Raw genomic sequence first — 13,313 nt, forward strand, 5'->3', positions numbered from 1 at the left:
GCCATTCAATATATGCATCATCTAGTCATCCTGAGACACTAACACCCTGATCTGTTCCATTCCCCCAGCCCAAGGAACAAAAACTCTTCAAAACCACTAACAAACAAAACATCAGGAACCCCTCCCTTCCACACCAGAAAAGGTCTCAGGTCAGGAAATCCATGCGAATGGACATAGGTACTTTTGCTGTGGCAAACTGTAAAAGGCAGTAATACCTCATTACTACTCCCCACACCCAGCAAGCAAAAAGTTTTGTTAGCTGACCTTGTGACCCACTTATTTATGTTGAAGTATCTGTCTTATCTATCTTAACTGAAAATAGCCAAAATCATTGTGCTAATTATTCTTTCTGAACACCAGAATTTGTGTTCTCTGCATCTTGGTGTTGCCTCATAACTTCTTTTGCTATCCTTAGATGAACTTTCCTGCACGTGACTGTTTGATCCTTGCATACTGGGACTTTGAGGAAACATGACTTTTTAGCGTAGAAGTCTGTGAGTCAGCGATTTGGGTTCTCATTCATCCCCACTGTCTTCTTCATCCATCCATCCAACTCACCTGAGTTTCAGATGAGCAACAGCACTTATTCTTCATTCACCCTCCTTATGGGTCATTATGGTATATGAAATGGGTCAATCTGGTATACAGAATGCTATCATAAATGATGAGCTTGAATGGATCTCATGATTCCTACCTTTCTGAGTTACTTTGCATACTATGTGAAGTGTCTTCTTGCTGGAGCATGTCACTGCTTGAATCATGGTACACACACACAGCAAAAAAAAAAAAAAAAAACGCCTGCAACTTTACATCATCTACTATTCTCATGTCTGCTTTGAGGAAGTAGCAAGCAAATTGAGCAATTATGTTCCAAATCCTCTCCCCTGGCACCAGCTTCAGCTACGGTCTTCTCTACATCTTGGGTAGTTAAATTTAAGCTGGAGTTCAAAAAAGGTATGGTGTTTAGTCTGAATTTTCTAATGAATCTTGGACCCTATCACACAGGGTGGATTTGATTTAAATCAAACTGATTTAAATCACGATTTAAATCACGATTTAAATCACTAGTCAGTAAGGCTTGATTTAAATCATAGTTTTCTACATAAAGACTAATTCATAGAATCATAGAATCATAGAGTTGGAAGAGATCACAAGGGCCATCCAGTCCAACCCCCTGCCAAGCAGGAAACACCATCAAAGCATTCTTGACATATGCCTGTCAAGCCTCTGCTTAAAGACCTCCAAAGAAGGAGACTCCACCAATTCTTGCTGGTATAACTTTAATATGCAAGTAGATGAAGATTTTTAGAATAACAACTTTTCATATTAGTTTTTTATCCCCAGTTTAATAGGTTAATCATTCATATTTGGACAACTTTACTGTTGTACTTAGGAAGGAGAAAAATAATCATTACCTTAATAATAACAATTTAAATAGATTTATTCAACTGAAACAATAACATTACAGCATATGTTATTTGCTTAAACAAACATCCATGCTTGTTAACTAATTTGGCTAAACAAAAACAAAATATATATATTTTAAGAAATTTAGACTGTCAGCCCAGCCTACACATGAAAAACTTAAATACTGTCCACTCCAAACAATCAGAAAAATATTGTTTCTGTTCTATTCACTGAACTTCTTGAAACTTAGCACTGAAGGGGTTGTTTCTGTATTCATAGGTTTGTAGAACAATAGGATTAAGGTCTTTTCTCTCAACTCTGTTCATGTTATAACATTTTTGCTGTGAAGAAGAGGCATGTGATCTCTGTTGAGTCAAATTCAGTTTTGAGAACTGCTAAAGTAAACCAAGCATCTGTGATATCATCTTGTAGGCAGAGAAACTGCCCAATAATCTTACAAAAACCTCTGGAAGAGCATGACATTGTGAATGGATTAATGGAATTTATTTACCCAAAAAATTAAACATATACAACCTTATTCTACATAATTAAAAAACTAATCTTTATTTCATGATGGAATAACCTTTGGATGGTAATATATTTTCCTCAAAAAGCATTTTATTTTTAAAAAATCAATTTAAATCAAAAAAATCGATTTAAATCAAAAAAATCCGATTTAAATCAAAAAAATCCGATTTTTTTGATTTTTTTTTAAAAAATCATTGATTTTTATCCACCCTGCTATCACATGAATATATTGGCAGCAGTAATCTTCCAGCCAGAGTCAAAAGTTATATTGCAACTGCAAAAAGGGTCTTAATGGCCACCTCATGTTTAGGCCCAGATTCATTGGCTGTGGTTATAAATGTTAGCTAGCATACATTCCTGCTATTTGCTATTTTGGGACTGTGGACCACCCCACAGCAGATTTTTGTAAAATTGGAAAAGGATCCTGATCATTATTTCTAACTCTTCCTTAATGAGATCATGCTTTAGATCCCATTGTAGGCCTACTTTTTTATGTCCAAGTCCTAGGCCCAGCATGCCATATGGACTTTGAAACATATTTCCAAGTCTCTTTTTGTACTCTGGGAAACCTGACTCATGCTCGGGTGCTCCATTTGAGGGAGGTTTTCCTTTGCATGGATGCAAATTTTCTAGTGTTTTATGAAGGGTTTTAGTCAGTGTTAGAAACAGAGATAGAAAAGCTAGGAGCTAAATGGCACCTTATTCCGAGGTTATAGACACAACAACATAATATCTAGGCACTCTTTTTTATAAGAATACAAAGCTGAAAATGAATGAACTGCAGTTAAAATATTATGTTAATTTTCCACATAGTCTAGTCCTTTCCCTTACCCCCCCTAATATTCTTAAGTGAGTCTCTTCTCCAGTATTCAGACAGTAGTTGGAAGTGGGAAGGCAGAAAAAAGTCCATGAAAAAAAGCTAATGAAATTCTCTGTCGCAAAATGCACCTAGAACAATGGGAGTTTCGAACACTGGTTTTAGGTTAGCTCAGTCTTGTCCAGATGATGTCACTCCTCGGGATGTATGGTTTACTCCACCTCAGACTGAAGGAGAGGGAGAGAGACACACTCTAAACAAATTTAGGATTGTTCTGTTAGTATTTCAAATCTTTGTTACTGTAGCTAAGTCATTACAGCAACAGAAGTAGTCACATGACGTTATAATTTTTATGTAAGTAAATTGCAAACAGTTCACAGTTCTAAGATATATAGACGGTAATATTTACAGAAAAGAAACCATAGTTAGTAAACTTATATTGAAGGTTTTTTAATGAAAAAGTATAAGCTTGTGCCTTGCTACTCTTTTCTTTCATGTTCTTGTACAGGCTGATGTTGCAAGCTATTTGAATCCTACTACAGTGGTACCTCGACCTACGAAGTCGATCCATTCCGCAGTGCTCTTCGTAAGTCGAGGTTTTCAGATGTCAAAGCACCCGTTCTGCGCATGCGCGAAGCACAATTTTGTGTTTCTGCGCAGGCGCAGAACGCACACGCGCAGCGAAAAAACTTCCGGGGTTGTTGACTTCGTAAGTCGAAACCTTCGGTAGTCAAAGCATTCGTATGTCGAGGTACCACTGTACCTGCTATTTGTTCGGAACATACTAAAATGCCTTTTTCTACTGATCAAGATGTAGCAATCAGGTTTCCATTTAACAGTTACAGAACCCTTTTGAAAGCCTAATTCAAGTTTATTCTATTAAGTCTCACAGAAGTACAACACTACCAGCATTTTCACCAATGCATACCTAATCTATGTATCACAAGGCAGTGAATCTGGCAAACTACTTCCCCAGAAGCAATATTATATGCCCCGGCCCCCAGGTGAGCAACTCTAACTGCAAGGCTGTAATTACAATAACCTACAAGCATTAATACAGCCAACAACTGATTGGGTAAACATATACAACTTCTCTTAAGTTTCTTTGTACCTGTAAATGTATTTAGGTGCAATCCCACAATAATTTTCTGAGAAACTATGTCCCATTGAACTTACTAGGGCTTACTTATGAGTAGACATGTATAAGACTGCACTGTCAGATCACTGTATACTGGTGGCTGCACTGTAAATGCTCATTCTGTGGGACAGAGTACATCATAGACTTAAACATCACACTAGTGGCAAAATAAACCAGCAGCAATGAACCTCTATCAATGCATTTTGTTCTACTGAAAAATGGCAGTTTATCTAGTCTATGCCTTATCTTCCTTCTTTCATATAGGGTGACATTGAACTTTTTGGCATATACAATACTTCCTAAATTCTCAGACTTTAAGAAACTATATTTGCTGGCAATGCTCAGAATAACTATATTTATATGATCAAGTTATTGTGAAATAAGCACATTCTTAATATTCATGGATAACATTTTGTTATAAATATGAACCAGTCATATTGCTTTATTGTTCTAACAATACACTAACAGACTATAAGAAGGTGACAGCTGAGGAAAGCCTCCATTCTATGCCACATTTTCCACTGACTGTCATTTCAGGAATGTATCCAGCAATACATGAGAATGTGGAATGTCTCCGCCCACCAGATAGCATCAGACCTTGCATTGCTTACTAGGAGCCCTACTGTTTTGCAGCTCTACTGGAGTTTGCCTTTTTATAGTTAAACAAGATTTTTAAAACTCAGATAAACAGAGCTATGCTAATAAGGATTTCATGCATTTGCATGGAATGATGTGGCAGTTTATGTACACAATGCAAATGAAGTTGTGACCCTTTAAGTTAGTGCTATCTGCCTGTAACTCTGCATTTCCTAATACAGTATCCTTCCAGTTTCATATGTTGAACTATGTACTCAATAAACGTACTCAAACAGGCAAACTAAATTGTCTCTAAACAGTAATAAAGCAGGAATGAATCCATAACACTTAACAGTCTACCTTCAATGAAAAATAGTCATTTTCATTCAAAAGATGCTAACTTCTTGATTCTCTGGTGTACTTTTCTCTTATTACTATAACGAGTTCTGAATAACAAATTTTGTATAGATTTAGTCCGCAATACTAAACAAAAGTGATGAAAACTTTGCCTATAAACTTTCCCTAACCAAAGGACAGAGGTAAAGAGATTTATTTTATTTTTTTGTAAACCACATCTGAAACAATTTAGGGCCAGTTTACATGCATGTAGAGAAGAATGTGTCCCTTATAACCATACAAGCTGTCTATTACAATGACATGCAAGCAGCAGATTATCTTGTGTATGTGCAAAAAGATACGTGCAGTCTTCACACTAGTATATACAGCTATACTGTTTTTCCTTATCAAGGGCATAGGCCAGGCATCGGCAACCTTCTCTGCCGTTGGGCCGGAGGATTCCCACGGACTATCCGCAGCTGTGCAGAAGCGATTTCCGGTGCTGACTGCCCATTTCCAAAATGTCCACAGCGCCAGAAATCACTTCTGTGGCTGCGTAGACGCGATTTCCGGCACTGCTCAGTGAGTCCCCGTGCCACGCTGCATTGGTTTACCGCAGCGCGTGGGGGACTTGCCAAGTGGGCAGCTCATGGGCCGGAGGTTGCTGATGCCTGGCGTAGGCCAAGTGGAGTGTTAGAAACTAATCACCCAATGACACCTTAAACCTAGGTCAGGCATCCCCAAACTGCGGCCCTCCAGATGTTTTGGCCTACAACTCCCATGATCCCTAGCTAACAGGACCAGTGGTCAGGGATGATGGGAATTGTAGTCCAAAACATCTGGAGGGCCGAAGTTTGGGGATGCCTGACCTAGGTTGTGGATGCCACAACAGTATGTCTATGCACCATTTCTTCCCCAATGGAATTTATTGTTGTTATGTCATTTCTATACAGTGGTACCTCGGTTTGCGACCGCAATCTGTTCCGTGGAGACGGTCGCTCGCCAAGCAGTCACTCCCCGAAGGCACGCTTCTGCGCATGCATGAAGCGCCGATAGGGCACTTATGCGCACGCACTGTGCAGATCGCGTCTGCGCATCCGACACTGCGGAACCCGGATGTAAACACTTCCGGGTCCGCAGCGGTCGCTCGCCAAAGCGGTCGCAAAGAGAGGTAGGTGTAAACCGAGGTTTGACTGTACCTCTTTGTATTTTAAAGAAAAAATCTCAAAGTGGTTAACAACACATTAAACCATCAAACAAAATACAGAATAAAACAAATTCAAGCTTCAAGAAAAATATTTCAGATCCTTCTCTAAGTGTCATTTTGCTTTCTCCATATTTACCTACTTAATTTAGATACCTGTCCCATAGCAGAAGTACTCTAGGAAGCCAGTGTTGTGTAATGGTTAGAGCAGAGCCGAAGCTATGGGGGGGGGCAACTGTCTATGTAAGCAAATGTGTATGGGTGGGTGTGCCAAACTGGGTCTTTGACTAGTTTCGGCCCTGGGTTAATGTGGCAGACAAGGAGCTGGGTCATCAGAGTTCAAATACCCACTCAGTCATGAATCTCACTGGGTGACCTTGGGCCAGTCACAGCCTCTTAACCTACCTCACAGGGTCATTGTAGGGATTAACTGAGAAGGGAGGTGAACCATGTACTCCTTGGACAAAAAGGTGGGATATAAATACAATAAACAGGGGTCAGCAAACTTTCAGCAGGGGGACGGTCCACTGCCCCTCAAACATTGTGGGGGGCCAGACTATTTGGGGGGGGATGAATGAATTCCTATGCCCCACAAATAACCCAGAGATGCATTTTAAAGCATACCTTCTACTCATGTAAAAACACGCTGATTCCCGGACCGTCCGCGGGCCAGCTTTAGAAGGCAACTGGGCCAGATCCGTCCCCCAGGCCTTAGTTTGCCTAAATAAATAAGCAATTCTGCTTACCTGCTTAAGAAAGACTGAAGGGCCAGCCAGATGGAGATGTCAGTCACCAACCTGGCAGCCAGAGATCTCCACATGGTCACAACTGGACCTGCACCAAAACATGCCTGTCATTTGGCTAATTTCTAACATGTGATTATCCCCAAGTTGTCTTTTTACATGCATCTGGTCGACACAGCAGACTTACATGGTACCTAAGCTTATGGTGATATATATACCCGGCTTCGGGCCGGTGCCTACAGCTCCGATCGCACAGCGGGCCAGAGGGCGGGGGAGCGCGCATGAGCATGCGCCCATACGTGTGCACACGCTATTTCCGGCGCATTTCTGGGTCGGAGGAGCGCCGGAAATAGCTTGTGCGCATGCGCACGGGCCTCCTATGACCCGGAAGTGCACTGGAAGTTACGCTTGCGCATGCGCGCAAGCTATTTCTGGCACACAACCGACCCAGAAGTGGGCAGCCGCGCCGCACCACTAAGAGCGGTAGGCATGGGCCGTCGCAGGCCGGATAAAAGAGGCCTTTGGGCCGTATCCAGCCCGCTGACCGTAGTCTGGGGACCCATATATATCACATATATTCATTCTTCCCATAGGACAGGCTGCATTTCATGAAATATTACTGGTTGGTTACTCTAGCTACCTTTCTATGATACACTATTAATAATTTCTTCCTAGCATCTCAATTTCTGTATGTTTTACACCAAGGGTATCACAATGAACAAGTTCATTCTCTTGAACCAATACAGCAACAACTAACTACTAAAGCAACAGAACAAGAACTCAATGTTTGTGCTATTGGCATAAAATCTTGCAAACACACTAGTATACTCTGTAGCTTATCTATACAACCTTAGCCGAGTTATGTGCCCTGTTGTTAAAAGCTTCTTAGGCTTGATACTTAATAACATTTAGCACCAAGAGTTACTATCACAAGTTGATTTACTTGTGCAACAAATAAAAGATCTGCTGAAACCCTAGCAAGAGAGCATACATAGATAGTTATGTCCATTGCTTCAAATTATACCATCCAAAAGCAAAATCATTTAGCTTACTTGATAATGAACTCTGGTCAACTGAATAACACATTAGTATCACCGCACTATGAAATAACTTCTCTTTCAAAATCCTAAAGAAAAATAGGGGGGGAATCAATATACAACTCTATCACTCAGTTTTAGTTATTGTATTGTTTTAATTTCTATACTATCTTCCTAACACTACCTGCTCAAGTCAACTCACAATAAAACCAAGTTAAAATATGGTAACTGATAAACCACTAGTTTTTGCTGAACTATTTGAAAATAATGACAACTGAACGTTTTAGAAAAGTAAAACTGACAAGGGCTCAGTCTACCACTGTTAACATACTCAATGCCCCAAACAGAGCTCAATTCACTGGTTTTAGTGGAAGACATTTAAGTCAATGCTCACTTCTCCTATTGAAAACAATGGGATCTAAGACATTTAGTTTCACAGGAACATACCCAAAGTTTCAGCCGAACACCTCAAGACACTTTTCCAAGTCCATCCTGAATCTGCTTAAGGTTTTATTGACTTACTGTTAAACTAAGCCTTGTAATTTGTCATCTTGCTAATTAAAACCCTCTACATTATTATTTTTAATTTACTTCTCGATTGTGAAGTACTAAACAGGAATTAGTGCAAACGGAACTGGTCATTATCCTGTCAATGAACATACTAGTCACATGATTTTACAAAACACCTTTGTGTGTTGCTTGCAGCATGTGTGAAGAGGGTAGTTCAAAGAAGAAAAATATCCATTGGGATTCTCTCAAGCTGTGTTAGAACAAAGCTAGCATGCCTATCTTACCATGCTGATCCATGCTTTTATAGCTTCTAACCTAGTCTAATGCAGTACACTTTAAATGGGGCAGCGTCAAAGAGGACTTGGAAGCTTCATCTGATGCAAAAGTGGCTGTTTGCTTTCTAACAGGTGTTGCAAGGCACACCCACAAACAACTTGTGCTGTGCAAAAGCTGCCTTTGTGCTTCTGGTGCAATTCAAGGTGCTCATTTTAAGATGTAATGTCACACCATGGGACACACATAGCTAAGGGACCAGCCCTGCTCTATATGCATTATCTATACCAAATAAATTTAGTGTTAGCAAGGGGAGGGCCTTTTCTGCTGAAGTCCCATTGTTCTGGAATGCTTTGTCCATTCAGGGAAAGAAATGATCTTCTCAGTGTTTGGTTGATTGTTTTTGGCATGTTCAGTGATTATTTTATTTTTTGTTCCAACTCATTGGCTAGCATTTCTAATTTAAATGTACTTTTATTTTTGTAACCTGCATTGAACTATTTGGAAATGCAATGTTGTACCTAACTAAAGTAATGTGCACAAAGGCACAGCCAGAAGCAGATGTGTTACTCTAGCCAACAACACATTTTAGCATGCATCAAAACAACTTTTAAATAGAAAATTAAGTTCAAACGCCATAAATGCAGTTCATATGAATATATATTTTGAATCTATATGAAGATGAGCTTTAGAAGACAACGGGTTTTGGAGGTCATTAATATTTATTTACCTACAAAAAGAGACATCAAGTAAAATGTACCTTTTTTACAAAGGAAGATACAAGTTTTGGAAAGAGATGAAGTTGTATTCTAGTTCATCTCAGAAAGAGTGCTACTGCTCTGTGCCAGTTATGTTTGATTTGACATCCAAAGACCAGTAAGTATATGGAAACATGGCTTCTGCAGAATAATTTCCTATCTAGGAAATCACCAAAATTCAAAAATATTAATAACTGCTATCAAGTGACAACAATATTGAACCATCTTTCACTTTTGCATCAGAGGAGAATACACTGAACTTCTTACTTTCTGCACAAATATACAAAACCTATTCATCTCTTTAAACCAAAATCATGTTACCACTACAGAAGACTAAAGAATAAACAAAGTAGTGATCCAAAATAGTCTTTCCTCATTAAACCAGCGTGACTGGCCCTTACTTAAAAACACTAAATCACATAGTTGCATTTAAAGGTAAATAGCTGTTATTGCAACTCTACAAGTCTATGATTCTATGCACCATATCATGTTGCTGAGCATGTGCATTCAGAACTCAATCTTGACAAATGATGTATATGCACCAACAAAAACTGACCCAGCCACCATATATATTTTGCCCAGCAATGGCAGCAGCAAAGTTTCAGTTTCCATTAACAGTACAGAAGGTCCTAACAGCAGCTGAGTGACATTTCCTTAGTATGAATAAGTTTTAAGTTGAAGAGCATATTACTGGCTCTATGTAGTAGATGAAATTCCAGGTTTAAAAACTTATTTGGGGGATACAGTTTGACAGATGCACTATATCTTGGAAAGTTAACAATATTTTCAGTCACATTATATCATGCACAAAGTTACTGAACTCTGGTTTTCCGTGGCTTACATGCTGACTCAGAAGTAAGTTCCACTGTGTTTAATGGGGCTTGCAGCGAGATAAGCAGGCTCAATGATTCCTGTGTGGGATTCTTATGGCCCACTACACCTAAAAAAATATACAGCCAGTAGAGACAGTAGCAATTCCTTCCCCACACCAAGTTCTTTATTCCTTGCCAGTCCCAATATGGAACTTCTTCAGAGATTTCCTCACCACATACACAGCCTATGGCCTACGTTTTATGCATACTTTGAAAATTCCACTAGGATTTGCTCCCAAACATATGCAGTCAAGAGCAACGTACACCACTTAAGCATTGATTTTTCTTTTCAACCACCTACATGTTCACAAAGCCTCCAAGATGCCTACTGATATTATAGCCTAACCAATTTTATGATATTAAGTTAATTGACATTAGTCTAAGGGGACAGAAGTGGAAGTTTAACACGGACAAAGCCCACATTGTTAAATTATGCTACCAAGAATGTGCAGAAGTTGCTAGCCAATGAGGTACCATTACCTATAATCTTGTGGTGATCAGTACTTCATTAGCACTGCAGTATCAACTTTTTAGTATTGTGACAAGTAGTTCTATGAAGTTTGGATTTTCTAGTACTTGTAAATAGATTATAACCCAATAAAATGCAGCCTTGTCAATAAAGCCATTTCTTCAGGATGAAGAATCACAGTGAAGTAAAGTCTTTAGAGTCTTGTCGTTTTTCATCCTAACAGGTTTTAGTTACTCTTTGGTTTCTTCTCTCTGTAATTTATTCTGTAAATAGTGCATATATGAATTCTCTGAACCATTGCAACCTGTCAACAGAAGAATGGCAGGTTTTATTCAGGAGACACAACTGATTATAGACCTTGCACAATAAAAAAAGCAAGATATGCACAGCATGCACGCCATCCTCAGCTCTCTTGAAGCAACACAACAGAGCTTTCCTCCTATTCATTTCATCATCATAAATTTTTAATACATACTAAATTGAAATCTGTATTTCAGAGATTAGTAAAAGACTCCACACACTTAACCAGCCAATATACTGCAAAGATAATTTCTACCTGATTCAACAGGAGAGTCCAATTACCATATTTCTATGATGCTACCAAGCCAACTGGAGTTGAAAACCAAAATCAAACTGTCAAAGTGATTATACTTGCTTTTCTGTTATTCACCGACCCCAATGTTGTTATTGCTTTTGGCCTGCTAAGAGAACCTTAATGTATTCAAGCAAACCCACATTATCTCTGGATTGCCACAGTCTTTCCTTATTTGGCTAACATTATGAGATTCCAATCAGACTCCTATAAAACTTTAACATGCACAAAGCATCCATTTTGAGAAAACCTCACAAGTGGTATTCCTTCCATTTTCACTAAAACGTTAAGTTTGAAGGAGTTGGCCAAACAAAAACAAGGTAAAACGCAATAACTACCACAACGACTGGGGGGGGGGCAAAAACACGCATACCAAACACGAATTCGAGTTTGCGTTTCACAGCGCAGAACAAGTACCGTTCAAGACCTGTAACACAAGTTTTGTTTTGTTTTGAGAGAGCGAGCATACAAACTATTTAGGACTATTCGGGAGGAGAGGGAGCTTGAGCAGCGAATCTAATCTTTTGGAAGGGAGACGACAGCGTTCACAATGGGGGCAGGAAAGGGACAGGCAGCCACTTCCATCACTGCCAGAGGTTGCAAACCTTTTATCGAAGGTAAGGAAGGGTCCTTATTTCTCTCAGTTCCTGGCCATATACTGGGGACGAATGGGGGAGCCCTCGAGCCTCCCTCCCGGTAGTCAGCGTCCCCTTCCCCCCTCAGAGGAGTCTCCCCACCCCACGTCGCACCTCAAACCCTGCCAAGTGCAAGAGAGGAAGGAAGAGGAGCCTCGCAATTGTCAGTGCCTGCCGGGAGCGGGTGAGGGGAGGCAAGCAGGCAAAAAAGCAAGGCCCGGCTCCCCGGCCTAACCCGCCCAAGCAAACAGGGAAATAGCCTCCTCCTCAGCAAAACACAACATTCCTACGGCACAAACAAGGATGCGCGCAGCCGGCCTGGCTTCTCTCTAACGGCCGGGAGGCGGGAGAGAAGGGGGGGTCCTTCCCAACGTCTTCCTCGTTGCGCTGAGGGAAGACGGATGTTTGTTCGCATTTTCCACCCCCACCCCACACACAAGCACCTCAGGCGGCTGCCTCCGCTACCCAACTCCCCGGGTAGCGGAGGGCTCCTTCCCAGCTAGGCCCCAGCCCCTGGGGCGGGGGGCAGAACACAGACCTGGTGCAGCGCGGTGAGCCCGTCCACATTGGCGTAGTTGATGTCGGCGCCTCGCTCCAGCAGCCGGAGCACTTCGTCGGTGTCTCCGCTCGAGCAGGCGGCCAAGAAGACGGCGCCGTCGTCGAACTTCACCTTGGTCTTCTTGCGCTTCACCACCGGCGGCTCCTGGTCGGTCTCGGAGCCGATCCAGCGCTTCAGCTGCTCGTTCCGCTTCTGCTTGGCGTCCGCCATCTTCATGCCCTGCTCGGCTCTGGTTCCCTTCTTCCCCCGCTCCCTATCGCCTAGCTAGCTATCACTCGACCGACCGCCCTGCCTTGCCTCGCCTGCCTCCCTCAGCGGCGGCGCTCCGCACCCAGGGGGAGGAGGGGGAGGCGGGGAAGCCCAAGCGCCGCCTGGTTCCCACACAGCACCGCGCGGCCGAACGCTTCCTCGCTCGCTGGCTGGCTGGCGCGCGCGCTCCCTCGGCCCCGCCCACAAGCGCCCCAAAGCGCCGCCCGAGAGGATCCCCCCGCGTGCCTGTTCTGCCTTGCCTTGCCTGCCTAACTAGTTAAGCGCTGGGCGGGGCGGGGGCGGAAAGAGAGGGGGAGAGGAGCGCCCGGCTTCTTCCGCGTAACATCTCGCGAGAGCGCTCGACGAGAAGCGGGCGGCGAATGAAGTTCGCTCTTGAGGGAGCTCCGGGCGGTGATTGGAGGGAAGAGGCCGGCGCTGATACGAGCGTGCCGCGGGAAGCGGGCGGAGGGGCTGCAGTAAGGGCAGCAGCTGCGACGAGGGTGTGATGTGCACGGAGCTTGCATCTCCGTCTTGCAAGGCTTACGCGAGAGCAAGTCCCCATTGAAGTTGATGGGATTTAGTTGCTTCCCGAGCAAAGGCTGCAATGGCG

The 13,313-nt window shown here is 42.1% G+C and overlaps 1 protein-coding gene across 8 annotated transcripts in view; it reads right to left on the reverse strand.

Moving 5' to 3' along the window:
- Positions 1 to 12,787, reverse strand: part of PPP1R12A (protein phosphatase 1 regulatory subunit 12A) — a 100,794-nt gene extending 88,007 nt beyond the window's left edge. For all 8 annotated transcript variants that reach the window (XM_088677015.1, XM_088677016.1, XM_060279679.2 and 5 more), the window contains exon 1: positions 12,434 to 12,787. In XM_088677015.1, coding sequence (XP_088533141.1) covers positions 12,434 to 12,670 — 237 coding nt within the window. In that variant the 5' untranslated portion in view covers positions 12,671 to 12,787. The remainder of the gene's footprint in view (positions 1 to 12,433) is intronic.
- Positions 12,788 to 13,313: the final 526 nt, after the last annotated feature.

This window comes from Zootoca vivipara, chromosome 9 (assembly GCF_965207765.1).
Source record: "Zootoca vivipara chromosome 9, rZooViv2.hap1.1, whole genome shotgun sequence".
Classification (NCBI taxonomy): domain Eukaryota; kingdom Metazoa; phylum Chordata; class Lepidosauria; order Squamata; family Lacertidae; genus Zootoca; species Zootoca vivipara.